This window comes from Melopsittacus undulatus, chromosome 12, assembly GCF_012275295.1.
Source record: "Melopsittacus undulatus isolate bMelUnd1 chromosome 12, bMelUnd1.mat.Z, whole genome shotgun sequence".
NCBI classification, from domain to species: domain Eukaryota; kingdom Metazoa; phylum Chordata; class Aves; order Psittaciformes; family Psittaculidae; genus Melopsittacus; species Melopsittacus undulatus.
Genome location: NC_047538.1, coordinates 6,867,953 through 6,894,643, shown reverse-complemented (window position 1 = coordinate 6,894,643; position 26,691 = coordinate 6,867,953). Strand labels below are relative to the sequence as shown.

The 26,691-nt window shown below is 44.2% G+C and overlaps 2 protein-coding genes across 2 annotated transcripts; one reads left to right on the top strand and one right to left on the bottom strand.

The window, feature by feature from the left end:
• Positions 1-718: 718 nt before the first annotated feature.
• Positions 719-7,777, top strand: TNFRSF18 (TNF receptor superfamily member 18). The gene is made up of 6 exons (XM_005143703.3): positions 719-1,006; positions 3,017-3,151; positions 3,658-3,745; positions 4,214-4,302; positions 4,489-4,629; positions 4,861-7,777. The coding sequence occupies exons 1-6, from the start codon at positions 838-840 to the stop codon at positions 5,010-5,012; spliced, it is 774 nt and encodes a 257-aa protein (XP_005143760.2). The 5' UTR covers positions 719-837; the 3' UTR covers positions 5,013-7,777.
• Positions 7,778-10,159: 2,382 nt separating this feature from the next.
• On the bottom strand, positions 10,160-26,206 carry TTLL10 (tubulin tyrosine ligase like 10). Its single transcript, XM_034068415.1, is given in 12 exon segments — positions 10,160-10,278; positions 10,460-10,557; positions 14,857-14,981; positions 16,128-16,265; positions 17,901-18,062; positions 18,798-18,970; positions 19,800-19,867; positions 19,869-19,916; positions 20,852-21,008; positions 25,366-25,416; positions 25,419-25,470; positions 26,180-26,206. Coding segments are annotated over 12 exon segments (1,218 nt in total).
• Between the last annotated feature and the right edge of the window lie 485 nt (positions 26,207-26,691).

Sequence of the window (26,691 nt, the reverse complement as noted above, 5' to 3'; positions counted from 1 at the left end):
GAGCTTTGGAGGAATGGCAGATTCCTCTATCTGGAATGACTACGCTGTCCTTGTCCCTTCTGATAGACATGGGCTCATCTGTTGCTACTGCTGTACTTGTAAAGATGAGGAAAGTCAGGCATCAGGAGGGATGGGGCAGCCACAGCTGCTCTGGGTGATCTGTGGCAGGGCCTCACCACCTTCACAGGCATGAATTTCTTCCTCATATCTAGTCTAAATCTCCCCTCTTTCAATTTAAAGACTGAATATAGTAACTGTATATGTAACAGTTACATAGTTAAATCCCCAAATGTTTCAAAATTCATTAGGTCAGGAACTGGATTAGGAATGAGATTTGATTTGGAAGCTGTGGCTGCCCCATCCCTGGCAGTGCTCAAGGCCAGGTTGGACACAGGGGCTTGGAGCAGCCTGCTCTAGTGGAAGGTGTTCTTGCCTGATGAGCTTCAAGGTTCTTTCCAGTCCAAACTATTCTATGAGCTGTAAGTCAGAATGCAATAGTCTGAGAGTGCTGACATTCACACACTGATTTAATTTGCTTTAATTTTCAGTTGTATATCAACTTGCAAAATCCTTTGAAAATGGGATTATGTGATGCTACATCTTGCTCTTAACCTGCTGCTGCCGTAATGGAGACACTGGTACATGGTTGCTTAGCCCTGCTTTTTTAAGACTTCGATGACATCAAGCAAAACCTTTTCCCCGCCCCTGAAGAAACAGGAAGAGTGCAGCCACAAAAAGCACAGTGTCTACCCACAGTGTCAGGGGGAAGAGTGCTTTGGCAGGGAAGTCCTGATACAAGCTCGTCCTTGTGTGCTTTTGGGTTGTATAGCTCAAGACATGGCTGAGCAGACAAGTGATCATCTCAGGGTTCGAGCTTGCTTGCTGATGCTGATGTGCCTATGGCAGTGGACACAGCAAATTCTGGCAACAACATGCAGTGATGGTGAACTGCGAGTCATCAGTAGAGGTGAAAAGAAATGCTGCCCCAAATGCATCTCAAGCACAGGTAAGGGAATGATGTGTCTGTCCTCTTTCTGTTCATCAGTATTATGTCAACCAGGTAATTGAGTGTGGGGAATGTGGATGTGGATGTATCTCAAGTAACTGTATATGCAAAACAAAATGGCAAGGACTTCCCTCCGCCCCCTAAATTCATAATGTGCCTTAGCTATAAACTTCAGAGTGGACTCAGGTTTCAGATTTAAAACCTGCCTATACTTGCTAATCTGTAGCGGGAAATTGAAAGTTAAGTTTCTGTTGGCTGGTTTTGCCCACAAGGAAAGAAGGAGTTCACCTAACTCTGAATCTGAGATATTTAAACATGGTTTCAATGTTTGTGCTATTTAGACTTCAGAAGGAACACAGGGAGTGCAGCTCTCTGTAAGGCTGCCCTTTGCAATTTGTGGTCCTAAAGAGTAGGAAGCATCCCCCTTCAATCCTTCCATTCTGCTGACCTGTGCATGTCCCAAAAGTAAATGCACAGCCAAAGTCTCAGGTGATCATTAGTTTCAACACCTTGTTCTAACTTGTATCTACCTGATCTTAGGATGGTGGTCATGGATTCTCCCTTGTCTGTAATTTTAAATCAGATTAGGGCTGCATGACCTACAGCAAGGAATACTCCTTCCTTTTCCATTTGTCCCAACTCATTACTGCTGGAAGCCTTTCTAGCTAGTGTGGTAATGCTGTTATCCTGCAGATCAGCAAACAGGAGCAGCTCAGAAGTGACATCTTTCACTGATGCTGAAGTAGGAGTCAGCATCCCACCTATTAGTAGCTTCAATATACCTGCCTTAACCAACAAGAACATTGAGTTCTCTGTGGAAGCAGTGAGTGGACACAAGGGATTTGTGGCCATGAGCAACAAATAGGTGAAGAGCTACAGAGTCCTCAGTAGTATGAAGACCCATGGGTCTTTCCCTTCCCACTCAGATAACGTCACCCAGCATAAGGGAAGCAAGTCATTGCTTGGTGGGATCCACACCAGGCTCACCCACTGGCAATACATAGAGAGAAGCAGCCCCAAGCTCTTTCCATGTTGCCAGACTTCATCAGGTTTTGAGGAACAGTGAGAGGAGGCCAGTTGGCATAGGAGGATGTGGGCAGTTCCCTGGTGGCCCTGTACATTCCATCACCCACCTCAGGAAACCGTCTTTGGTTGCCCTGTGCTCCTCACTGTGTGGGGTTTTTGAGCACATTAATGAACTAGCCAGCATTTCCATCTGGGTTTTTTCCTTAAGGTTATACAGCTTCCTGGCTGAACAGCACTTTCCCTTAGCTGGTCTCCAACTGCCCAAAGGAATGCTTGATGCTGTTTACTGATGGGATCTATATATATAATCAATCTTCGCTTTCAGGAACCCAGGAGCCTCTCAGAATTAGAGATGATATTTTGAGTGCAAGCAAAATTCATAACAGAGCTCCTCTAGAAATAGGAGGACAGAGGGTAGGAAGGGTGCTGGCTTTATAGCTTGGGTTTAGGCTCATTTCTGCCAACAGACTATAGGAAGCAGCTGCTGTTGTTAGGAAAGACATGGAAAAGGAGCTCTAGCTTCACTGACCAAGGATCTTTTGGGCATCCCTCCTCTAAGATGGCTGTACCTAACTGAGAAGAGCTCTGGCAGTGTTCTGAGAGCTGACTGCATGGATAGTTAATGTGTAATGCTTTGGGGTACTAACAGTGCCCTCCTCATCTCACAGTATCTAAACACTGGAGTAAAGCAAACCTGCTGCCTTACTTCTGTCTACCATGACCTATGCTGGTATTTCAGGTGAGAGAGAAGGGTCACACTGGTAAGTTAGGTAATTGTGGTGGAAGAACCTGAGTGATGCTGAATTTGAGTACTCTAAACTTTATCCACTATGCATGGGAGTCACACCTTTCTGGTACTTGCTTTTCCCACCACAGTACACTAAGGAGCTCTTCACCTGTGTCAAGCCAGTAAGACTAATGCTGAAGTTAATTTCTGGCCTCTATGACAAAGGCAGATCTTAATTTCTTTCTTCTTCTTCACAGGAGACAACAGCACATGTCAAAATACCCGAGACCATGACTGCAGATGTCGTCAGGGATACAGCTGTGTTGACAGGGCATGTCTCTACTGCCAGAAACTGCCTGAGTGTGCAGCAGGCGAGGAGCTGGTGAAGCTTGGTAACTAAAGAAACACTAATGGCTCTGAAATATGGAGTTCAATATAAGTGGCTGCTGAGCAGCAGTTTCCTTCACTTACAGCAACCTGCTTTTGGAAAGGCTTGTGATGCAGAGAGAAGTGGCATTTAGACTGTGATCTCTGTGACTAAACCCCTTGCTTTCCTGTTTTATAACTCTTTCCTTCTTAAATTTGAGACTTTCACACTCAGACCTTCAGTATTGCTTCCAAGCTTCTAGAACTGTCAGTAGAAGACTTTTACTCTGTGTTGCCTCTTATCTTTGCACCCTCTGCTGTCAGATCAGACTGTTCTGTACCAATTCTGCAAGGGATCTGCCCATACATTTCCTGAACATAGAGATGAGAAGAATTGCCAATGTTTTTCTCCAGGGGGCTTATTCATAATGCAGAAAGAGTGCAGAGGAAGCGCGTTGTGCTCTAATCTGTTGCATCCCCATCTTAGGTAAAGGCACTGACCACCAATAATTTGTGTTCTCTATTCATATAGGCAATGTAGACTTCACATTCAAATGTAAACCATGTGAGATGGGAACCTATTCTAGTGTGAAGAATGGCTGGTGCCGTAACTGGACTGAGTAAGTATTTATTGGTGCTTTTCCTCTTTAGAGATATGTGTGATAAAACTCTCTGATACTTAAATTAGAAAACAAAATGTAATCAAAGAAGAGATCACTGATGTGACTGAGGTTTTTAAATTCAGCAATATATAATATGTCTTTCTCTTTTGGCTCTGTAAATTGTTGCTCTCAAAGCAGAGTTTAAGACAAACTCCTGTGTATTCAGCTTGCTTCCAAACCCAGCTCAAAGTGATGCAAGAACATGCATCACTTGAAACAAGGAACTAAAAAAGTGTGTACATAACTAATTGTCATGGAGTGTTATCTGGGTGGGGAACAGCCGTAACTTTACCTGCACTGCTATGAAAAGCCAAAACAGGAAGAGTGGAGGGAAGGAAGAAAGGGGAAACCAAGAGAAAGGCTGGAGAGGAATGAAGGGCAAGGCAGGGACATTCTAAATGTGACTTTTTATTTCTCTTCTTTTAGTTGTGAAAGCTCTGGGTTTCTAACAGTCAAGCAAGGCAACAGTACACATAATGCAGTATGTGGTTTGCTTCCTAAGGAACTGGAGCAAGGTACTTTCTCACAATGATTTGATTTCTTTAAGCTTATAACTTTTCTCTACACTGCTTCAGTTGGTGACTTGCTGCATAGATACTGTCTAGAGCTGTTGTGTTTCTTGTAATATTAAGATAGATAGAATTGTTGACCTTGGGCAAAGATTAATCTTCTTAATCTTTATTAAATACATTTACTTGCAGGTCCTATTATATTTGACTCTCTCTCTACCACCATCCTGGCCATCCTGACTGCAGTGGCTCTGTTTATTCTCATCTTGCTGACCTTCATCTTGCATTTCTGCATATGGTCACTGAAGAAAGAAAAATATGATGCAGCTGATGGTAAGTGCACTGTTGTGGGCTTATGTGTGACTTTTCAGTGGTGAACAGTGTGTCATAACGGAGTAAACTGAGTTGAATAAATAGAGTAAATACATATTTACTCTGAGTTTTGGGCCTGTATCTTTGTCCTTTCCTCAGAGAGGGACTGTACTGATAAAGGTAATGGGCAGCTAACTATCATGTATGAAGACCTCTTGAATGTGCAAGTGCTTTTTCTTATTCTCACTGCAGATCTGGAACATATATTCCCTAAGCAGCTGATGGTTCCACAGATGTCACACCACGGAGAAGAGACTTATAGCTGCCAGCTTCCAGAAGAAGAACATGGAGACAAAACACCAGAAGAAAAGCATTGCTACTTCCACCCTCAGAGTCTACAGTGAAACAGATGAATTGCAATGTGCTGTGAGAAGGGGAAGCTGAGCTCAGCTTTTCCAAAGTGAAGGGAGGGTCTGGGTGCATAAAGCATCATTATACACATAGCAATAAGGAATGGGCTTGAGGGAGTTCTGCTGTGTTTCCTCTCAAACCTAGTGTTTAGAAGCAAAAGAAACCTGCTCAGGCTGACATTCAATTCAGCAGCATTCCATTAGTGCAGATTTCCTGGGTTGTTGGATGTTTCATTGACGTTCTATCCAACCTCCTTTGGGGCCAGGCACCCTTCTTGTTGTTACTCCCTTTTGCATCTCTTGCACATGTCTCTGTGGTGCTCCCACAGATTGATACACATGTAGAAGGCTGGTGTCCCACCATCAGTCCCTTCAGTCCTATGGGAAGTACAATGGTACCTACAGCTTTCAGAGGTTATCTCTATTTCCAGAATGTGTCCTGATGTGCATACTAAGGGAATAAGGTAATGTTCCTAGCAAGCATATCTACTACTCTTCTGTACACAGGTGGTGCCTGTGCCAAATTGCCCTCTTTATTATGGAGGAAAGAGCCATTATTCTTAATCCATTCAGTCCTTTTCAGTGCTAACAGAAGGTGTTGGTTAAACCAGGCTCAGTGCAGAGTGAGACTGTTACAACCACATCACTTGTGCTTGCAGGGGTTTTTCTATGCAAATTCTGTGATCCCTTCACTCTCTCCAAGGAAGGGAGGGGAGAAAGGAGTGACATTTATCCTCCTTCTCTAACTCAGCAACCCTTAGTACCTGGAATACTGAATTACAAAAGGGAGACTCAAATGAGGATCACACTATCTAGAGAAGGACATTTGTTTTAATGCTCTCATCTAGTTTATACACTAGGAAAAGACAGTGGGAAACAAAGAACAGAGCAACATTTGTTCCTGATACACAAAAAGTATCCCAAAAGAAAAAGAACCAGAACATCTGCTGGTGTATATCAGCATAGCTCCAGTGACTTGATCACGTGAAGATGGAATATGTTGCCCTTACAGAAAATTGGAGGCTTTTTAAATGTCAGATTAGTGCTCCTCCAGTTTCACAGAGCACTAACATGGCTGTAATGAATTGTGTTGTCTGAATTTAAAGGGGCAGGCTTTCAGCTGGGCTTGCTTGCAGTGAATTGATACTGATTTCATATAAGAATCTAGCCTGTGGCTTCAACTAGCTAAAACTCAGCTAGTTAAAAGTCACTGTTATTGTGGCCACATGTGTTTTGTGACTGCAATAATAGATTCAAAGCCCTGGATACTTTCTTGGTTTGGCCTTCTGGTGAAAGTCACTTGGAGTCAACTCTTATGACCAAATCAGCTCCGGGCACAAATGAGTTTTGAGTCGCCATTCACATGGAATGGTATCAGTATCTCACAGTACAGCCATTGCATCAGCTTCCTCACACTGCCTTACAGATAACAGCAATAATACAGGGCTTCCAAATGGAATCCCAGCAGAATAGTGACATTTCTGTTAATCACCTTTCTAACTACTCCAAGGGGATTATTTCAAGTCTGAATGATACGGTGGTTTCAGTAGGGCTCTGTGAAATTACAGCAGCTGTGGAGCAGGAGTTATTGCCTCCATAGCTGAGTGATGCAAAAGCACTTGAAGAGAGAATCCTAAGTGGGACCTTGGTAAGCTAATTACTAGCTTCTGTGCTTCAAGCCAGGCTTAGTGAAGACTGGGTAATGATCTACCCGGTGGACATTCACTGAGGTGACTCCATGACCTCTCTAGGCAATCCAGTCCAGTAACTGATTCCAAGTCAGAGAAGGAGAGAAGTTCTGTTAGTTAAAGTATATATTAGCCATTATGAAGAAAAATTGACTCTTCAGCATCTTTTTAAGCATTCATAATCATCTCGGCTTCTCTAGACTCTCATCCTGCTTTACAGAAGGAAGCCACCTACTTGTGGTTTCTAGACCTCTTAATCTGTCTCAGAACTCTTTCCACTTCGTCTATCTTGAAGCCTTCTCTAGAGGAAGTCTTGGCAAGCTTCAATAGAGCTGGAGGATTTAAGTGTATGATTCACGGACATGGTTTTATTGCTGAACATTTCTTCAGTGATTATGTCAAGAGAAGTTATCCTGTCTTTGCTTTTTTCCTTCAGTGCATCAGAGAGTCTTGCAAGTGGGTGAAATAACTGTAAGGGAAAATGCAGTGCAAAGGGTTATCCTTGTTCACTGGAATGTATTCCTCTGTAGTTCTAGTTTTACTCTTCCATCTTCTCTGTGATCATGTTTTCTACATCTGGCATCTCTATACCTTCATTCATGTAGAATGAGAGCAGAGATAGTGTGAGACATAATTAGTCCTTTCAATGTATTTTGCCTTCTTTGATCCTCTTAATGTTCTTTCTGGTGTTACTGATAATTTGTCTCATAGGTATCTCTGTGAAGTTTACTTAAAAGAAGCAAGTTTTCCTCTGTTGCTTCAGGAAATGGGCATTTTCTTAATTGAGGTGAACTGGAGATTCAGCCAAGGAAAGGTGAAAGCCTTGGATTGGATTAATAGGATAACTTCTTTAAAGTGTGAGACTGTCTCTGCCTTGCAAGCAGTTTGCTGTGGGATTTAATATACTCTTGAAGTCTAAACCCTGGCTAGGAAAGACACTTCTTACTGCTCCTATATTGGCCATATTTATCCTTGGCTGTGTATTGACTCTTCCTGGGGTTTTTCTAATGTTTTCAACAAGATTTCTGGTTGTGACCTTTTGTAAAGGTAAAATAAACTTGGAAAATGGAATGAAGCGCCTCTGTGATGTAACTGAACAACTAGGAAAGGCAGGAGTTTAGCTTGTCCCAGTGTTCTTGAGCGCACTTAGTTTTCCTTTCCCAATTCAGTTCCTGACAATGGCAGAGAAGCAGCAACATTTGGAGGGCAAAAAAAACCACCCCAAACTATTTGAGGAATGAAAGATTTGGGAGTCTGTGCCTCTGGCAGCAGGCAGCAGTGTTGGTGAGGTGTACAAGGCTTCCTGGGCTGTGGGTGTTGAATAGCTGACACTGCTGACACTTAATACTGAAACAAGATGATCAGAGCCATATTATTCACTGGAAACTTGCACAGTGGCCTTTAGGGTTTCTGTGTGCCTACCTTGCAGAATGGTTCCACTTCCTGCTTACCTCAACCACCTGACTTCAGGGCTGCTTTTTGATGGGAAAAGCAACCAATTTCCTGACTTCTTAAAGCTCCAATTCAGAGGGAAAAACCCAAAGTGTGAATCATTGAAGGCCTGGACAATTTCGGAGAAAGAGCTCTTCTTTACATCAAAGGAAATGAAAGCTGTTGGCTCAGAGCAGTGAGCTTATGAAACACTGTACTTCAGTTTCCCTTCAGGAGGGAAGATAGCTTTATTTTATCCCTGTGCAGTTACTACAGTGTTTGAACCAGATCATGGCTGAATTTTCAGCTCAAATCCCAGAGTTTATGGGTTTCTCAGGTTCTGATTTAAACTTCATCTCTGTACATGGAGTGTAGGTTAAAAGAAGCTTCTCTCTCAATGAAACATGGATAACAGTATTCTTTTCCTCCAATCTGCAAAAGAGAAAACAAAATATCCCTGGAAAACATCCCAGAGTTCCTAGAGATTAAGTGACCAAGCAAATTTAGAAATCCAATGTTCACCTATATGCAGGTGAAGTTTAAAAGGTGTATTCATGTTTTTAAAAGTATGCTTCCATGTAATTGTGTGTGGGACAGTTGGTGGCACTTGGTCCTTGTTTATTAGGAGTTGTCCAGCACTTACCTTAAGCTTGTCTTTGAGTTGTCTGATGAGGAATCTAATAGTAAAAGAAGCTCTTGAGCTACCAGGGATGATTAAAGGTTTGTTACCATTCTGTGGGAGTGGAAGGTGGCCCTGCCTGTGGCAGGGGGTTGGAACTGGATGAGCTTTAAGGTCCTTTCCAACCCAAACCAGTCTGGGATTCTATGAAGTCCTTCACTGTCTTCAGAGCCAGCTCTTTTAGCACGTGTGCTTCAATACTGTTTGAAAAGGAACACCACTGACAGCTTAAATAGCTGTTATTGTAACAGGTTTTGTGGTTTCTTCAAAGCTGACATCACTCAGCTGTGCCTGAGAGTCCCTTGCCTTCCTCCAGATAAAGGGGAAGTGGTCAGCACAGTGGGAATCAAAACTGGCCTTCGGGAGGAAAGCATCTGATTGTTCTGATATCTTCCAATGACTCATCTCTGACACTGGAACCAAATTTAGAAGCTTGTGTGTTTCAGGTCAGATTGGATGGGGCTTGGAGCAGCCTGGTGTAGTGGAAGGTGTCCCTGCGCATGGCAGGGGTTTTGGGTCATTCCCAACCCAAACCACACTGATTCTGTGATTCCTTTTCAGTGCTACACATATGTAGTGAGGTTCAGTGTGGGCTTATGGGATGTGTGGCTGTGCTGAGCCCTGGATGGATTTCTGCAATCTATATTCAATCCTTAGAGCAGAACCACCTGGGGTAAGTACTGTAAAGTTAGGTTGTACCCGCTAACTACAGACAATGATGTGAAGCATAGGGGACAGCAGAAATAAGCAGCTTTTAAGGGTAGATGCTCAATGTTGTGCTTTCTCCCCCCAAACTGAAGACAAGCATGCGGTTGACACAGCTCAGGTACAGTGCTGCCCAAGAGCCTGTGCCATGCTAGACATCAAGGAGTGGATGAGTGAAAAAGGGGAAACCTTGGCAGTAAATGACACTAGGGAGGGGGGAGAAGACGACCTGGCTTTCCAGTTGAGTTACCCTTCAGGAACCTGGCCAGACCAGGACATAGGCAAGGTCTTTGGGAGATTCCTTGTGAATTCCCCAGGGCACAGGGAATTCAATGACCGTTTCATTGTATGGGTGTTTTCAATGGCAGTGTAATCCTGCCATCTTGTGACCCTTGTGGATGTTGCAATGTGTAGCTTGTGCGAGAGTCTTTATTACTGTAACTAAGAGGAAGTTTCCTGGTTTTCCAGCTGAGGTTGATACCTGCTTATGTAAGGTGAAAAGGAGGTGGACATGCACAACACATTCAAATTTAGCTTTTATTTTGGTTTTCTATCTTCTGAACTTGTGAAAACCTTTTTGCTCTGCAATGGTTTGGGGGGTTTTCTATGCCAGTCAAAGAGCTACATGTGTGGTATAGTCAGGACAGTGTTGTGTTTCTTTCTGGCCAACAAGGCAACCTTTCTACACAATGACAGAGTGTCTCTAAAGGCAAAATCCTGTGGCCTTTGAGGCACTTGTTGAAAATCTCCGAGCCAAATCTGGAAAGGAAGATGCAGTTATGGGATGGTCTGAACACTCTGATGCTAAAATACACCCAAGCCATCATGTGTATGCATAGAGCAGCTGTGCTCTGGGGAAGGATGAGGGGAACAGAGGGGAAGATGTTTCCAACCTGTGATCTGTGTGTTATTACTGTTAAGACTGTGACTTGTTCATTTATCAAGGCTCTCATAGACTATAGCTGGGATGATGTCTTTCAAGACTTCACAGTTGGTGTGCAGTGCTGGGCTTGCATTCATCTCCAGAAGCCAGACCAAGGAAAGATGAATGCCAGTCAGGAAACTAGGCTGGGTCTGCTTGGAGGCAGAGGAATGCTCTCTGGATGACTTAGTGACCACTTCCAGAGGTAGGAGCACTAATAAATCCCAACAGAATCCCTAACATAGAATGCAAGCAGGACAGAGTGGATGAGTTAAACAAAATCCCATTTTGCATTCATTTACTTACTTGAGAACAACACTACACATTGTTTTGTGTCTCCAGCTGATGCTCTTTACATTAACTCTTCTCTATAGGTATGTAAAGGCACTTGTATTTCTTAACATAACAGTTTGTAGTTGAGTTTTTTTGGATACCATGAAACATTATTATAAGGAATCTAGGACCCATTTTGATTTGAAGTGGACATAGGACCAAAACTAGGCAAACATGGTACTGAGTTTTCAATGAACCCTTAGCCTTGATTTCCTGGTTTAGTTTCAAGTAGAAGCCACTTAAGGCACTGATTTGACATATCTGTACTAGTCTCATCTCCATTTCCCTTTGAAATACCAAGGGCTGAAGCCACAAGCCACAGAATATGATGTCCAGTTATAAGCCTGTGTGAAACCAAACAATTGACTTGCCTGTAATTCCATTTACTATTCCTTTCCCTTAGAGCAAGAGAAACTGTTCACTTCCTGCCTTCACCATATTGTGCTGCATCCTGTATATAGCACACATAGGAGCTATCAGCAGTTTGGAAGGGGGGATATTTAATTGTGTAACAGCCCCAGGAGGGTTTTACTCTCTTTTAATTGATTTAGGAATATAATTGGAAAGGTTTGTGGTTTTCCTGCAGGAGCAGGGATCTTGCTTTGGCAATGTGTTGGCCTTCGCTTTGGTGCTTTCTTTTGCCAAGGAGAAAATACAACAACAATCTTCACTTTGGAATTGCTTATGAAGAGGCTGGCAAAGGAAGGCAGTGACACGACTCTGCTGGTGGTTGATTTTCCAGAGGAGAAGTGGAGCTGCTGCTGACAAACCTGCTTTACAGATGCCAACAGAGGGCACCGAAGTTACATACGTTTTTCTTGGCAAAGCCATTCTCAGTAAGTGTTCTTTTTCCTCTTAAAAGCTCCAAAGATTTTGTGCTAACAAACTCAATGAACCTTCATAATTGTCTTGATTAGGTTTTGGTTTCTTCTCCCTTAAAACAAATACAACTGACAGGAGGAAGAAAGCTCTCTGTGATACCTGTTACGCTGCTCATCTTCTACATTCCCTATTATTGTGTTGCCTGAATGTCTCACAGTTTGGAAATGCACTTAGCCTCTCCACAACCAGGGCAGGTGTCGTGGTTTAGGCAGGTTAATAAATGCCCTTTGTTCTATTCCAGGAAAAGCAGAGAGAATAAGTCCAGGATTCACCACATGTATGTGAATATCCATAACTCTCACGGGAATTTCAAGTAAATGAAATTCCTGTGCTTTTCTCTGCATCTGCTATGCAGGTACCTTGTTCAGAATTTCCTAGCAAACATATGATAAAGAAATGAAACCAAGACCCAGAATTAGCTGTCCTTGACTTTCTAACCATGGATCTTTTCTTTTAGGCTTTTCAAGTGATGAGAACAATAATGAGTGCCCTGTGGCTCTGGTCAGAAGTGCTGCTCGGGATGATTCTAAGGGATGAAGAGGTTACTGCTCCCTGCAGCCTGGCAGTACAGCGTGTTCTGTCACATCAGACTTGCTCTGTCAAGACATCACAGGTAGGCTTAAAGACTTTAAATAGGATTTGTCCAAAGGCTCTGCAGCCAGGTCCTGCACTACCCCAGGACCTGGGGGCTCGTTTCTTGTGCTTTGCATAGTGCTGGATGCAGTGGTTTTGTTTCCATCCAGTTCACTTACTATTGTAGTCTCGCTGCTGTAGAATCATCCTTATTGCAGCAGTTCAGTCTTTCAGTGGAGCACTGGATGATGAGACTAGCTTCATGCAAAAGACCTGTCAAGGGTCCATCCCTGTTGCCCCTGTGTGCAGGGAGCCTGAACTGACTGGAGCTTTAAGCAGCACTGAAATATCAATCAGAAATAGGAATGAAATAACTTGTTCTGTATCCTGTGTGAAATAACTGAAGCCACAAGCACAGTCACAAACCAAGCTCTGGAAAGGCTACTCAGATGTTGCTGACCCAGAGAGGGACCTGCTTAGTGATAGTGGAGACCAGAGGCTGTGGCAGTGGGGTCTGTTTTCCACAGTCTTAACAAGCTCCTATGAGCTGCTTTTAGCATCATGACCTCGGGTGGACACAGCCAAGTCTACAGTATCCATATGGTATCTCGTGCTCTGAGGGTGAATGAAAAGCTCTGTCATTCAAATCAAAGGAACCGTCCCTGCTTTAACTAGGGATTTGAGTGTTATCTTCATTTAGGTACACCTCTGACAAATTGGCAAATAGCTTATCTATGTTCAGTCTGTTCTCTGCTGATAAAGAGCTGAATCCCTTTATGGCTGATAAAAAACTTGCACATCTGTTTCCCCAGCATGCCTCTGGAGAGAAGCCCTTCTGCAAGGCTGATGCAATGCTCTCTGAAGGCAGGTTCCTTGAGCATTTCAATGACACTGTCCTAAGCTGTGCAGTGACTTCAGCATTTGTAAGGCAGCACAAGGAAACTTCAGAAAACAGTAGGAAAAAAGCCAACAGTGAAGCCCCATCCCTCACTTCAGCTCCCTCTCCTCTTGAAGCACTTCATTTTCTTCTCAGCTTACATATGAATATGCAAAGCTCTACAGAATGCTGTGGTTTCTCATCAGGGCCTGCTCTCATAGTCTATGCTTCTGAGAACTCGGAGGAAAAACACCTTCCAGAATCAGGATGCTGTTTTGGGTTCCATGGCTTAGTGTGAGGTGTCCCTGCCCATGGCAGGGGGGTTGGAACTGGATGATCTTAAGGTCCTTTCCAGCCCTGACTGTTCTATGAGTCTATGCTGCAGGGCCTTCAAGAATTATTAGGGATGATGCTGGGGGCATTTGTATCTCAGACAAATAAGGAAAAGGGAAAGGCATGATGAGCTGTGGGACTGGATGTATAAGACCATGTTAAATCAGCATAAAGTAGATTCTACATGTGAAATGGGGTGTCAGGGAGAATAAGGCTATTTCTACATTATTCTCTCTCAAAGGGAAGTTCCAGGTTCCAGCTGACTCTGTCTCCACTCAGTGTCCAGAATTCCTCATCCTTCTTGTAGGTGATGTTTGCAGAGAAACAGATTCTGTTTGTCTCTCCATATGTAAAATACATGGGGACGTAATGGTCTTTAAACACTGAAGCTCTTAAGGAGCCAAGTAGGAATTACCACAATAGAGTGATACTGGATCTTCTATTCTACTTAAAGTTTACACAGCCAGGGCTTTGCATGCCAACCTTGCAAAAGACAATTCCCCCTGAAATCTGAGAAGCACCAGTTTCTGTGTCTTTGCCATTTACCCTCCTTTGCCATTGACTTCCTGTACAAAGGAGTCCATTGTTCAGGTGCCTTACCCACTGCTGCATACATTAATTCCATTCTTTCATAGGGTTTGCTGTTCCCACTGCCCTTTGCTGGAATATGTTTGAGTTCCTTTCTGCTTTAGCAACAGCAGAATCTGCCAGATGGCTTTCTGTTATGTTTAGGCCAGGTGGTTTTAAAGGACTGTGCTGCATTGAAAGCACCTCAGTTGCTTTATTTAACATTTCCTTTTCTCTTTCTTCTGGCTCTTCTTGTCTGTGTTTTACTCGCTCCTTACAAGCTTGAGTTGTAATTCTAACATATTTGTGGACTCAGCGTCCTGACCTATAGCTAAAGGTGGACACGGAGAAGCTGATGCTGACATCAGAATCAATAATGATTGATTCTTCAGCATGGGGAGGGCGAGTTCTTCATTGCCTTTGATGGATACTCAGCTACTATAGATCACTGTACTTGATGTGATGGGAGAGGCATTACACTGATTTATGGTGGTTGATCACCTGGCATGTTCTGGAGAAAGAAGAAACTGGATGGGTGTTAAGATTTCAATACTTTTCATTATGAACTGCACTTTACTGTGGAAATCCTGCACACAACAGCTTCACCTGCAATGAAAACTGCTCTTCCCATCCTGAGCTGTTCATGGCAGGGTTTCTCTGTGCAGTGAGCATGCAAGTGCCATTCTTGATGCTGGGCAACAGAAATGGAGGGAAAGATGAATCCTGCACTTGATCCTGACTGATTCAATGCTCTATTTAGCTCCTGGCACCAGAGCCTGTGTCAACTGTGCTATGTTGGATATCTGGCCAATACCATACTTAGCATTTCACAGTACTGTGTTCATACCTTAAAGTTCTCATCAATTAGAAAGCTGCAACTGATGAGATCGAAGTAGCCCAGTTTGTCATCCAGTTTGTGCTTGGCTGCTGGGAAGCACTGCAAAATGAAGTGGAAGAGAGGGAAAAGTGGAAACTGATCTTTGGGAAGGAGTCAGTGGAAGTCAGAGGTGTCCTCTGGGTTTAGGGACATTCGTCCTTTCCCTGCTTCCTGCAGAGCTTCTCTCTAGACTGAATGGAACGAAACCGTGTCTTGAACTTGGTTCTCCACACTACTGCAGTGGTGCGCGGAGGAATCTCAGCCTTTGTCCCTTACTCTCAATGAGCTGTCTGTACAATGTTTAGCTCTGTTCTTTCATTTACTCCTAGGGGGCACCTGGATGTGAGCTGAACACAGCCATTTCTGACAGGGATGACTCAGAAGCCCCTCACAGCTGTGCTGGACATGGTGTTTTGAAGAAGCCTGGTGAGTCACAGCAACTTGTAGTAGGGGATGCTAAGCTTCAGTCAGTTTGGAGTTGAAATGCACAGTGGGGAATTGCTGAGTGGAAAGAAAGATACCATAAAATTGGCTGAAAAGTTTCTGATCCTCTGAGAAATGTGTCAAATCCACCTCTGTTTTCTTCTGAGCCTTTTTTCTGAACAGCAATGTATTTTAACAATTGATTTTCTTTGTTTTGCTTTAAACTACCCCATTTCCAAAGTTAACCTGGGAAAGCTCTTCCCTTTTCACCCAGCAGGTCATGTAGGGAACTGATGCATCATTGGACTCAGGCAGATGAAATCTCAGGGACTCAGATAATGTCTTCAGTGAGACAAGAAGATGGTCAGAATCTGAGTCTTCTTATCTCTCCTCCATGCTAGAGAAGATTTAAGGCCCTGATATGATTTTCATGGGGCAAAATCAGACAGAATGAATAATGAGACCAAGTTAAACAGTAAAGAGACCACTAAAAGTGTAGTCCCTTTCCAGGCTGACAGGCTGGAGAGCTCTGTGATGTGTACTTGATGTGTTAATGCAGGACCACAGCATTGCCCAGGAACAGGAAGACCATAAGAGCATTTTTAGAGCTAACATTTACAATCACACTCTTTTTCTCAGCTGTTTATTATTAAAACTAAACTGTGTCTTCACTTCTGTGTTTAGCATCTGCAGATAAATGGGTACTATGGGACCATCAATACCTTCTCGCTTGGTGTATGTGTTTCCTTGGGGGAAGTGATGTGTCTTCCTGCTATACCTGTCACCCTAATGAGGCAGATGAGCACACCATCCACTTACAGTAAACACAGTGAAATCCCAGTCTTTGGGGAGCCCTTTGGACTTTCTGAACTTCTCATTAACGTAGCTGTTGAAATGCTCCATCCGCCAAATGGTCTCATCTTTCAGCTGGCTGTACAGGGAGTTCTTCTGCATGTACTGAGAGGTGGGGAAGCACAGCAAAGGGAGGATTAGATTTCTGGCACTGAAGAGTAACGACCTTGCACGGCAGGCATCCAGCTACCCTGAGTTGTTCCAGGCATCTGGAGTTGGGATGAGCCCCAGGATCACACAATAGAGGTGGAGGGAATAGAGCTCCTCATTAGCAGAGCCAATGTCCTGACTCCCACTGTACAATACTACCATAAGCAGAAATGTGCCTGACCCACATGGATGCTGTAGTGACAATTACCCAGGGTCAAAGCAGTGTTGTGTGACAGTGAGACGTGCTTTCAAGTCACAGTCATGATATTCTTTGGACTAAATCCAGTTCCAGTGCCTAGAAGTCTCCTGCATCTGGGAGAGATGGATGGATGGATCCCCAGAGGGAACCAAGGTGAGGACTTCTCTCTTCTGCTCATTAATCCCTTTGTCAGATGGAGTTAAGTCTTCCAGAAGTCGTTTTTTATGCTTCCCTACTCAACTGTGGGACCTTTACTATGAGGTTGCAAAGCTTCTGGTTAGTGATGTGTCTCCTGATGCTTGTCTTTTGAGAAGACACTAGGAAAATGGCTGATTCCAAGTGGGATGCCAGGGCAGGAAGGGAAGGAGAGCAGGATCAGCTGTAATTTGAAGGAGTCTGGCCCATTACCAGCTGCTCCTGCAAATTTCCTTTCCCTCTTCCCAGCAGCACCCCAGATAATTTGTGCTCTGCTAATAAGCACCTGTCCTCTGTTTATTATCACCTGTGTCCTGGGATCCTACCCCAGCACCTGAATTCCCATGGGGATAGGTCTGTAGCTGAGCAAACAAACTATTCCAGGAAAACAAGTGGCACATTGATAGTAGCATATATTGCAGGAAGCAGCTACAACCTGCTGTCCTGAACTGCACTTCTATAGGAACAGTAAAACTCCAACTGAAGTGGGCTTGTCTGATGCCTCCCTAATGTGTATTTTGCTAGTTCTCAGAACATAGCATGCTTCTGGGAGCACAGAAGGGCTTTCAAAGCAAACTGTTTTCTTCCTTCTTTTAATTCTCTTTCATTAGGGCCACTTCTAGCAACTTACAGGCTTCATTTGAAGAGAAGACTGAAGTAGATCTGAGCAAGGAAGGCTTCAGTTTTGTGGGGGGGGTAAATGCCAAAACAGTTTTGTTCTGTTACAGCTCACAGTTGAGAAGGACAAGCAAAGATGAAGGTTTAAGAATGATGGCTCTCAGAGAATACATCTGCATGTTACATCATTATGATTATTGTATTTCAGCACAATGGGATCGGCAAAATCCTTAGCCAAGATTAAGGCTCCTTTGAGCTAGGTAGCTGCAATCAAAGGCTTCTTGCCCTAAGAAGCTTATGGTCTGCAGATACAAGAGAGAATAACGACAGGAAAAAGAGGTCTAGGGAGAGAAAGTGTCAGGTAAGCCTGGAGCTGGTCCATGGCAGAGAACAGAACCTGCTCTGATAAGGCTTCTGTTTTGCTCTGTTGCTGTGCTGACCACAAGCCTAAGGTATTTCCTGGCTGCAGAGATTTTGTATGCATGAAACCCTTATTTTTAGCCTTTCAAAAGTCCTTTTTGCTTCCTATCTGTCAACATCACCCTCCCCTTCTGCTGAGCTGAGTGACCTCAGCTTACCTGGCTGGTCAGATGAGCAGTCAGAGCATCAGAAGCAGCATCATAGTTGACAGAGATCAGCCTCTGGGCAAAGAATAGCAGGTATGGTGCCGTGCAGGCAATGAGGAGGTAAGAGTGGACATCAAACTTCTTCCCTTCCAGGAGAAGAGGCTCTGAATGTACCTGTGAGAGCAGTATTTCAACACGTGTCACAGCAGGCAGCTGTAATCCTTGACCACTCATAGCTCACACAAACCCACTGCCAGTTCAGTCACTCCATAGCATTCATCTCTTTGTCCCTTTCTCCCAGGTTTTAGGGTGAGTGGCAGCAGAGGGCGCTTGTAGGAGACGATAGAAATGCCGAGAGCAGCTCCGTGTAAGAGGAATAGAAGCTGTGATGAGTGCAGGAGCAGGAGGTAATTGAAGATTTACTGGAGAATACACAAAGTTTATGTTTGGACACAAAGAGCCCTTCATGTAGCACCATTGCTTTTATTGCCAGAGTGATGTGATCTGGGAATCGTTTCCCTTTATCATCAAAGGTTGCTGGATGGCCAAAGAATAACAAGGATATGCTCTTAAAACAATGCTAACAGTTTTCGAAGGTGTATGGAGCACCTTTCTTCAGAGCAAAAGGCATTCCTCACTCCTGGAAACCAAGATGGGATCTAAGATAGGGTCCAACCACTTTCTCCCTGGCACTTGTCTATGTCAGAGACCACGTTTTGGTCTAACTGAGGCCCTTGGTCTGGTTTTGTTAGGCAGATGTTGTTTTGCTCCATGCAATGGCTGCTGCATAAGCACAGTCCAGCCTGTAAGATCATCATTTTACCAGTCTCTCTTACCCTTTGCAATGAAGCCAACCATTCCTTTGTAACAAAAAGACATGTATGGATGAATGCAAACAGAGAACATTGCTTGCTTTGGCCAGAAAAGCCCTTGGAAAGGGTGCTGTGTGTGCTGTGTTCTTTTGGAACTAGGGTTCCTACTGATGGCATTTATCACCTGCTCTTGCTTTTGCAGGTAGCACAAAAGCTCTGTCTTAGTGGTGAGGACTCTGTTGTTGGGAATCTGGTAGAGAAGCTGTTTGCCTGTATAAGAAGAAACATAAAACCTGCCCTCATTGTCCCAGTCTGGAGGAGGAAGCTGACTTTGTCACTGTTGAAATAGTGCTCACTCAGTGGTGCCACTACTGTCACAGCATTCCAGCTGCAGAATTGCACTGAAACATACCCCTCCTGCACTGCCAACTGCTGTTGTGGGGCAGCCTGACAAACAGCTACCAGAAGAGCTGGCAGGAAGGAGAAGGGAAAGGTGACTGCTGTACATGGACTGGCAGGGCAGTGATACGGCTCTTTCTACCACAGAGAAGCCTGCAGCAATGGGCTGTGATGCTCAGGCTTGCCAGGGCACAGGTCTTGAGCAGCTCCCAGGAGTAAAAGAATTGCCCCAGAGGCTGTGCTTAGGGAGTTTGTGTTTGTTATGCAAAGTACTGCTCTGAGGGTGCCAGGCAGAGGTGTTGCTTTGGGAGACCTTGGGTTTCTGCTTTAATGGTGGGAAAGCTGGGGAGTCAGGATGCTCCTATCAGACCAAAGGTAAAGAGCAATTCAACAAGCCTGGGGAGGAGAGAGGACTCAGTCATGTTTCTAACATGACTGATGCATTGTGTTTAAATCTCTACTGCTCATTTCACTCTCCTTAGTTCATTCCAATGATATCCTTTCTCCCAAAGCTCTTTTCTTGTCTAACCCTTTAATCACCATTGCAATCTCTGATGTCCCCTCTAAACTCTGTCAGGAAGTCGAGGTTCCCTGTTTCTCCTACCCTCAGGTGACCTCCTTCGCTCTGGGAATCACAACTCCAGCATTCCCAAGTTTTTCCCACCACCCTCTCCCGATCAGGGCCCACAGGCACCTTTACCTTCTTTGAAATGGTAATAGGTCTCCTGGCACTTGATTTCACACCATTTCAGTGCATAAGCCTCTCGTGTTGTCATAGATACGATGCCAGCCTCTTAGCTGGCAATAGATGCTCACACTGCATAAGGAAAACAAAATAGAAGAGGATCCTCCCTTCTAATAACAAATACTTACTTAGCTCCTATCCCTTTAGCTCCTAATAACTGAACTCCCTGGCAGCCTGGTCTGGTATGCCCATGGGTGGGGGGATAAGGTGGGAAGCATTCATTAGAACTGCTGCTAGTGGACCTGTTGGTCTGAACTTGAGACAGGCGAGGGGAGTAGCTAAGGATGCTAAAGAACATTATGATTCAGCAGCTCTAATGAGACCTTGTACCATTTCAGCAGGGTTTTTCCAATTAGGAGGCACCTGGTACCCATGGAATAGAAATGTTCAGAGTCCAGTCTTTTAATAAGGAGCTTCTCTGCTGACGAGTGTAGGGAGAGAGGACAAACAGCAATAGAAAAAGCTGTCTGTAGACGATGGAAACATAGCAAAGAAGTGCTGCTTGCTGCAGAGATTCTGTGGTGCTCGGTGGTGACAACATCCAGAGAAGAATGCCAACGTGCTGGAAAGAGCACAGAAAGGATCTCATGGGACTTCTGAGCTGACAGTTTTTCTTGGGCAGGAATCTCTTCTTCTTTTCTGCTTGTTCTGCATTTAGCACAACAGAATGTTGATCAACAACAGTGGTTGCTAGCTCTACTGGTGATGCTAGCAGCTTTCCTACAGGGTGTAGCAAAGCGATTTCTGCACAGCCCAAACAGAGGAGCTTTCCTTAAACAAATACAAGTACTTCATTCCTTTGCGAAGATGCAGTTAGCTGCTTCACCACTAGTGGCCTTCCTGTGGGTACTTTCTATTTGATTTATCTTTAAATGGCTCCCCAGGTTTACCACTCCAAAAAGATAGGAAATCAAAGGGAAATTATTTAGGGCCAATGGATACTACTGCACCAGTTCGTATCTGGTCATACTATGGTTTATATGAGTCTGCTGAGAGGACCTACTTACAGCCTAGCTCCATTAGATCCACTGATATAAAAATATGGTCCTGGTCCCACTGGTACTTTCAGGATCTCTTCTTTTGGCTGTTCTTCTTGAGGGTTTGCTTTACCCTGTGTTCTGTTCTCATCCTTCTTGGCTTTCTCAAGCTGCACTTGAAAAGTAGCTGCAAAATTGGAGACGGAAAAAGTTCAGATGAGCTGGGATCTTCTCCATAAAAAGACAGCTGATACAGAAGAAGACACTATAACGTAACTGCTTCAGTTGGGTTTATAGCCATTGCATAAGCTGAGTACAAGTCATTCCAGATGGAAAGCCGGGGGTGGCTATGGCAGAGTCTGACAGACTGCAAGGTCTAGAGAGGTATGGAGCTACAAAGGGAGAAGAGCAAGAAGAGCCTCCTAAAAAGCATTAACCATGCACTATGCATTGAAACAGATCCTCTTTCAACTGTAAAGCCTGTAGGAATTTTGACAAGCCCAGGATGACAGCTCCAAGGTCCCCTGACAGGCAACCACGAAGTGGGGTGGCACATGTGAACTGGTTGGCAATGACTGGAGGGGTGGGAATAGGAAACCTGAAACTGGTAGCTAATCACTTCCGTCTTGCAGTGGTTCTGGTGCTTATTCTCAGGCCCCAGGGCTCAAAAGCTGGTGAATTTGTAGGGGATAATAATACTTTTAAAGTAGAAAGTTAATGGATCTGCCTAACAAGTAAGTGTTGTTGGGTGGAGAATGTCAGAGCTTGTATCTAGCTTTAGCAGCTGTGAAACTCTTCCAACTTCTTGGCTTTCTAGGAAGGATAAACTAAACGAAAAGCATCACTTCCAAATCTTCCTGTCAAGTGTTTTTTCTCTATAATACATAGCAAAAGCTTTCCTTTTGCAAGGCAAAACGAGACTTCATTGCTTTTCCTTCATGCTTTGTCTGTATTTCAGGTCTCTGATGTTCTTCATACAGCACAGAGAATTCTCTGGTGCAGTCTACAGTCAGGTTCTAAAGGAGCTGAAACAACTCAAGTACCATCTCACCCTGACAGAGATACAGGCCCACAGGTCTAACACTGCACTTTATAATGTATATTTAGCACATCAATACCCTCTTCCCCCGACAGGGAAAACATACAAAGGCTTAATACTCCCAGAAACTTTGGCTCTGTTGTCTCTTCAACTTGGCCATGCCCAAAACCTTTTGGAACAACATGTGAATAGAAGAAAGAGTCCACCCTGTCCTAGTTGTGTTCCCATGGAATTAGGTGCTGGCAGGGAAGGAGGGAGCAGGAAACTGGAGTTAGCTCTTCCTCAGACTGTTCTTTTGTCATTATTATAGTACATCCTGTGGCTACATGAGTAAAAACTTCCATCTCAATGACAAAACTCCTTTGCCATAAGTAGAAGAAAGGTATTGGATGCTGTTATCTCTCCTATTTTACAAGCAGTTGGTTTATGTCTTTGTTGCACTCCACCTATGAACACAGGTGCAATGCATGGTGAACTCTGTGCCCAATTATTGGATTTCCCAGCAGGCTCCCACACCTGGTTCATCTTGCTTTGGAATAAAGGAAGTAGATTGCAAATTCTCTGAGGCAAGACTTGCTTTAAATTCCTGCTTCTCATAATCCTTGGTGCCAAAGGGTTCTACCACTGAAAGCTTCAGTGTTGTTACACATGGCAGCATTATCAGTGCTAATCCTGGACTCCTGCCTTGAAGTTCCTCCTTAAATTAAAACCAAAGCAAACCAAAAGAGCACACTAAACCACCAGTTCAGACAAGCCAGGGCACAGCGTCCACGATGGAGAACCCTGCCTCAGCAATGTCTTGTAACCAACTGGAACGGGCTTCTTTCCACAGGGAGCATCCAGCTGCAGTCTCCAGTTGCTCCCTGCAGGGTGGTGGGACAGTGGCGTTGAGGAGGATCTCCAGCAGGGAGCAGTGCCTGGCTCTTGTGTCGCTCTCTTTTTGCCATCAGAGCACCAGATCGAACAAAACCAGGCTCTGTCCTCTTCTAGAAGAGGCTGTCATTGGCGACTCAGTCACCGTTTTTGGACAAGCTGTTTGAAAGCAGCTCAAAGGCAGGTTAATGCATTATGCATAAGCATCAGGGAAATAAAAAGCCATGCAGGAAAGCAGTACAGCTCAGCTGCTTCCTAAACCCAGAGCTTGTTATGCAGAGGTTGTACCATGGAGCAGTCCCACCCCTCCAGTTACTGGTATCTTCCACCAGTGGGGCTGGTCTCTCTCCTCTGCCTTAACACGGGGTGTTAAAGTGCTGCTCTTGTTATTCTTTGATATGGGAATGTAAATATTGATTTCTCTATTTTTAACATTTAATTGCTTGCTCCTAGATCCTGACACAGCTTTGGGCTCTTTTACCACTTCCCTCTTTGCCTGGATTGCTAAGAGATTAACCAGTTTTAAACAGTCCCATTTATCCCGAGACATGGACACGTGAAATATCCTGCAGCGAGTGAAGCGCTGGTAAGGTATTCTTCCATTAGTCTGGACACGTACTTGTCTCTCCCTCTCTAATCTTTATACAGAGACTCAGGGGGTGGGAGCTTTTTATCATCTTTTCTATCTAATTATAGAATCTCCCAGTGTTCAAGATGAATCTTCTTCACTGAATCTTTTGACACGTATTATTTAAGCAAGAGTCTTCTTGAGTCTTCATTTGCTTGTGTGTTTTGCATCAAGGTAAGGAGAAACAGGGATGCAAGCCTTATTCCTGTTGCCTGATGGCATAAGTTTGAGGCAAGGGCCTTTTCCCTTGTTTATCAGAGATGGGATTAGATGCTTCTTGGGACATGAGCTCTTAGGAAAGAACAGAGTGGTTTGACTTGCACACTTCATCACCAGAGAGGAGTGGATATTCCCGAGGCTGAGTTTGTGCATCTGAACTCAGCTCTGTTCTGTTTCTCTGTCCAAAATGTGTTTGTGGTGGAGAGAACCATTGGGGGAAACAGTCTTGTCACAGAGACGAGCAGCATGGAATGAAACAGCATGATTCCCTTCCAGAGAGCCCCCACAGAGGTTATCTTCACACCAGGAGTCACCAGTGAATTACATTGCTGGAGACAATCCTGAATTTGGCTCATTAATTTCTTTGGGAATTGCATGTTGGCAGCATTTGTACAAGCAGCTCCTATCTCAGCTCTGCTCTCAGTGCACACGGGGATGAACACGGGCAGGGAGATGCAGGCTGCTTTGTGTCATTTGCTACCAAAGGGAAAAAAGCAGAGCTTAGAAGACAGACCTTCCTTTTACCATGTAAAGGAAGGTTTAACAGTGTAGAAGCTGACTGATTTCCCCAGCATGTAGCTGAAATTTGCATTTAAGAACACCAAATGAGCTAAACATCTTCCTAAAGACAAGACCTGGAGATTGCCTCTGTACTAAAAAGGTTTTCATTTGAAACAAATGAATCTATTTCTTATTGCCAAAGCACAGGGCTGAGCTCAACAGCAAACATGTCACAGAAATAATGCTCTTGGTTTGGGCATTCAAAATGTGGGGCATTTCAGCCAAATTCTCACTCCAATGGTTTCTTTTCAAAGGAGCTGCTTGCTAATGGATGGCTTGTGTTTCTCTTCATGTTTCAACAAAACAGCCAAAATGTTGGTATGAAATAATTTCATTAGATATTTGTCAGCCAATATCAATAATTTTGAGCTATTTTAGAAGCAAAGAGATAGGCTTATATTTTCTCAGGGTTTAAATGAAAATGGTGTAAATTATGTGCAGTATGTCTGGAATTCATGCTCTATGTTTGGCTAGTATAAGAAGAGGTAACTCTGGCATCAGATGAGAACCTGGTCATAAGACTTAGTACAGTCAATAGCTAAACCAGGATACAGTATTCACCTCTGACAGCTGATAAGGATCCAGCCTGTTGGTAGCTTCCTTGTGTCTTGCACAAAGGCCATCTTAACCTGACCTGCAAAAGGAAGGGTCATCATCCTTATGTCTGTCTGTTTAACGATGTCTCTGTAGCACTTTCTGAGTAACAGGCACGAATGCAAACAGTGACTGCTGGTGATAAGGAAGAGATTGTGCTGCTGCATCCAGAATATATGTAAAGCCTTTGATATCAAAGAACATTTTAGGTATCATCTTGTGTGTCTGGAGAGGTAGTTCTGCAACACCTCACAACAACAGCTCAGTGTTTCATCTGATGACAGCAGGTTGGTGATCCCACTTTTGGTGACCTGATGAGAACTCAGAAAGAAGGCTTTAAGGATTTGCCAAATCATGTTTGGAGTAAGGGCCTGGAACATTCAATCAAAGTATCATGCTAGAGATGCAAATACCTGTTCAGTGTGTAAGCCGGCACTGCTGTCATGAGATGACACAAAATAGCTTCAGCATCTTAGTGGTAAACCCCTCTGTACCATATATTCATGGAGATTAGAGGTATTCTGTACAATCACTTCATGCCTTTTAGCCCCCACTTTCAGGGGTTAAAACTGTATCTTAAGCCAACAAGAAGGTATGGAAATTGTAACCTTTGCTTGGCAGTTCCTAAACACTTTAGCAGAGCTCTAACTGCATTTAGCAGAGCTCTAACTGCACCTTGTCTGCCTTCAGTTCAGAGAACTTGCACTTGACTTCTAGCCAGGCCACAAAGAGCTTCTGGAGAAGCAAAACATCCTGTGATGGAGCAGGTTTGCACTCTGGAAGAGTACAGACTGCCTTACTTCATGGACTGAAGCATGGGGCATCCACAACAGCAAGCACAGGCTCAGCAACTCAGATTGCTTCTGCTTTATTCTGAGTCTGAATGGGAGGGTCAGAAAACCTTCAGTGCTTTAAACACAGGCTGATCCGCTGGCAACAGCTGCCTGGAGGCTGGTGCTGGTCAGGTAAGGGGTTCTGGTGCTGGTCATGTAAGGGGTTCTGGTGCTGGTCATGTAAAGGGTTCTGGTGCTGGAAATGCACTCCAGTTTTCCTGGAGTATTGTGTTCAGCTCTGTGGCCCCAACACAAGAGGGATATGGAGCTGTTGGAGTGAGGCCACGGAGATGCTCCAAAGACTGGAGCAGCTCTGCCCTGGAAACAGAGAGAGCTGGGCCTGTGTTTTCTTATGTGGTAACTCCCCTATCACCCCCCAACTAAAAGGGATGAGGAACATTGATGGAAGGTGGAATTTGGCTTCCTTTCAGCCTCTCTGTTGGCCCTGCATCCTCCAGTGCGGCCGTGCCAAGGCAGTGTGAATGCCCTGGCACTCCTCCCTGCCGGTCACCGTGACCTTCAGGAACATTCTATTGTCCTGTTCATACACAATGCCTCTGATTAGCTCCAGTGCTCACACGGAGCCAGGCGGGATCCTGACCTTGCCTTACCTTCAGCCTTCCTGGATTACTTCTCATGGCCAACCCTCCCAGCCTAATCTCTCTGGTCATATAGAGAGCAGCTCACAGTGGGAAGATGGCAGTGTTGCAACCTGCGACTGCAAATACCTTCAGCAAACGTTACACCCTCTAGGAAATATTGCCTAACTGTTGAAGGGGAGAGGCTGACAGGTACAGGGCTAAGAGAGGAGTTTCCTCCACTGAAAATGCCCATATGTGTTGCTTTATGTACAGTGAAATGGGATAGTCCATAGGGAATTACCAGAGAAGACTGAACTGTGTATTTGCCCTGTTTCCTTTTTAAATGCACTTTGGACACTATTTTCCCACCTTCTTCTGTTTGAATCTCCAGTGCTGAGCATGTAATTCAAAGAACAACAGAGGTTTTCCTTTGCATGGGAGGAGGAAGGGACATTCATCGCTTCTCCCTCTTCTACCTATTCTCTTCTGCCTGGTTACATGAATGTAGAGGCTTCTAAAAACTGATGTTTGTGGATCTACAC

Excerpts from the sequence above, each read along its gene's own strand:
- TNFRSF18 (XM_005143703.3), top strand. The coding sequence starts at position 838 with ATGGCTGAGCAGACAAGTGATCATCTCAGGGTTCGAGCTTGCTTGCTG. Across the intron at positions 3,152-3,657 it reads CGAGGAGCTGGTGAAGCTTG|GCAATGTAGACTTCACATTC; the intron begins GTAACTAAAGAA and ends CTATTCATATAG. Across the intron at positions 4,630-4,860 it reads AAAATATGATGCAGCTGATG|ATCTGGAACATATATTCCCT; the intron begins GTAAGTGCACTG and ends TTCTCACTGCAG.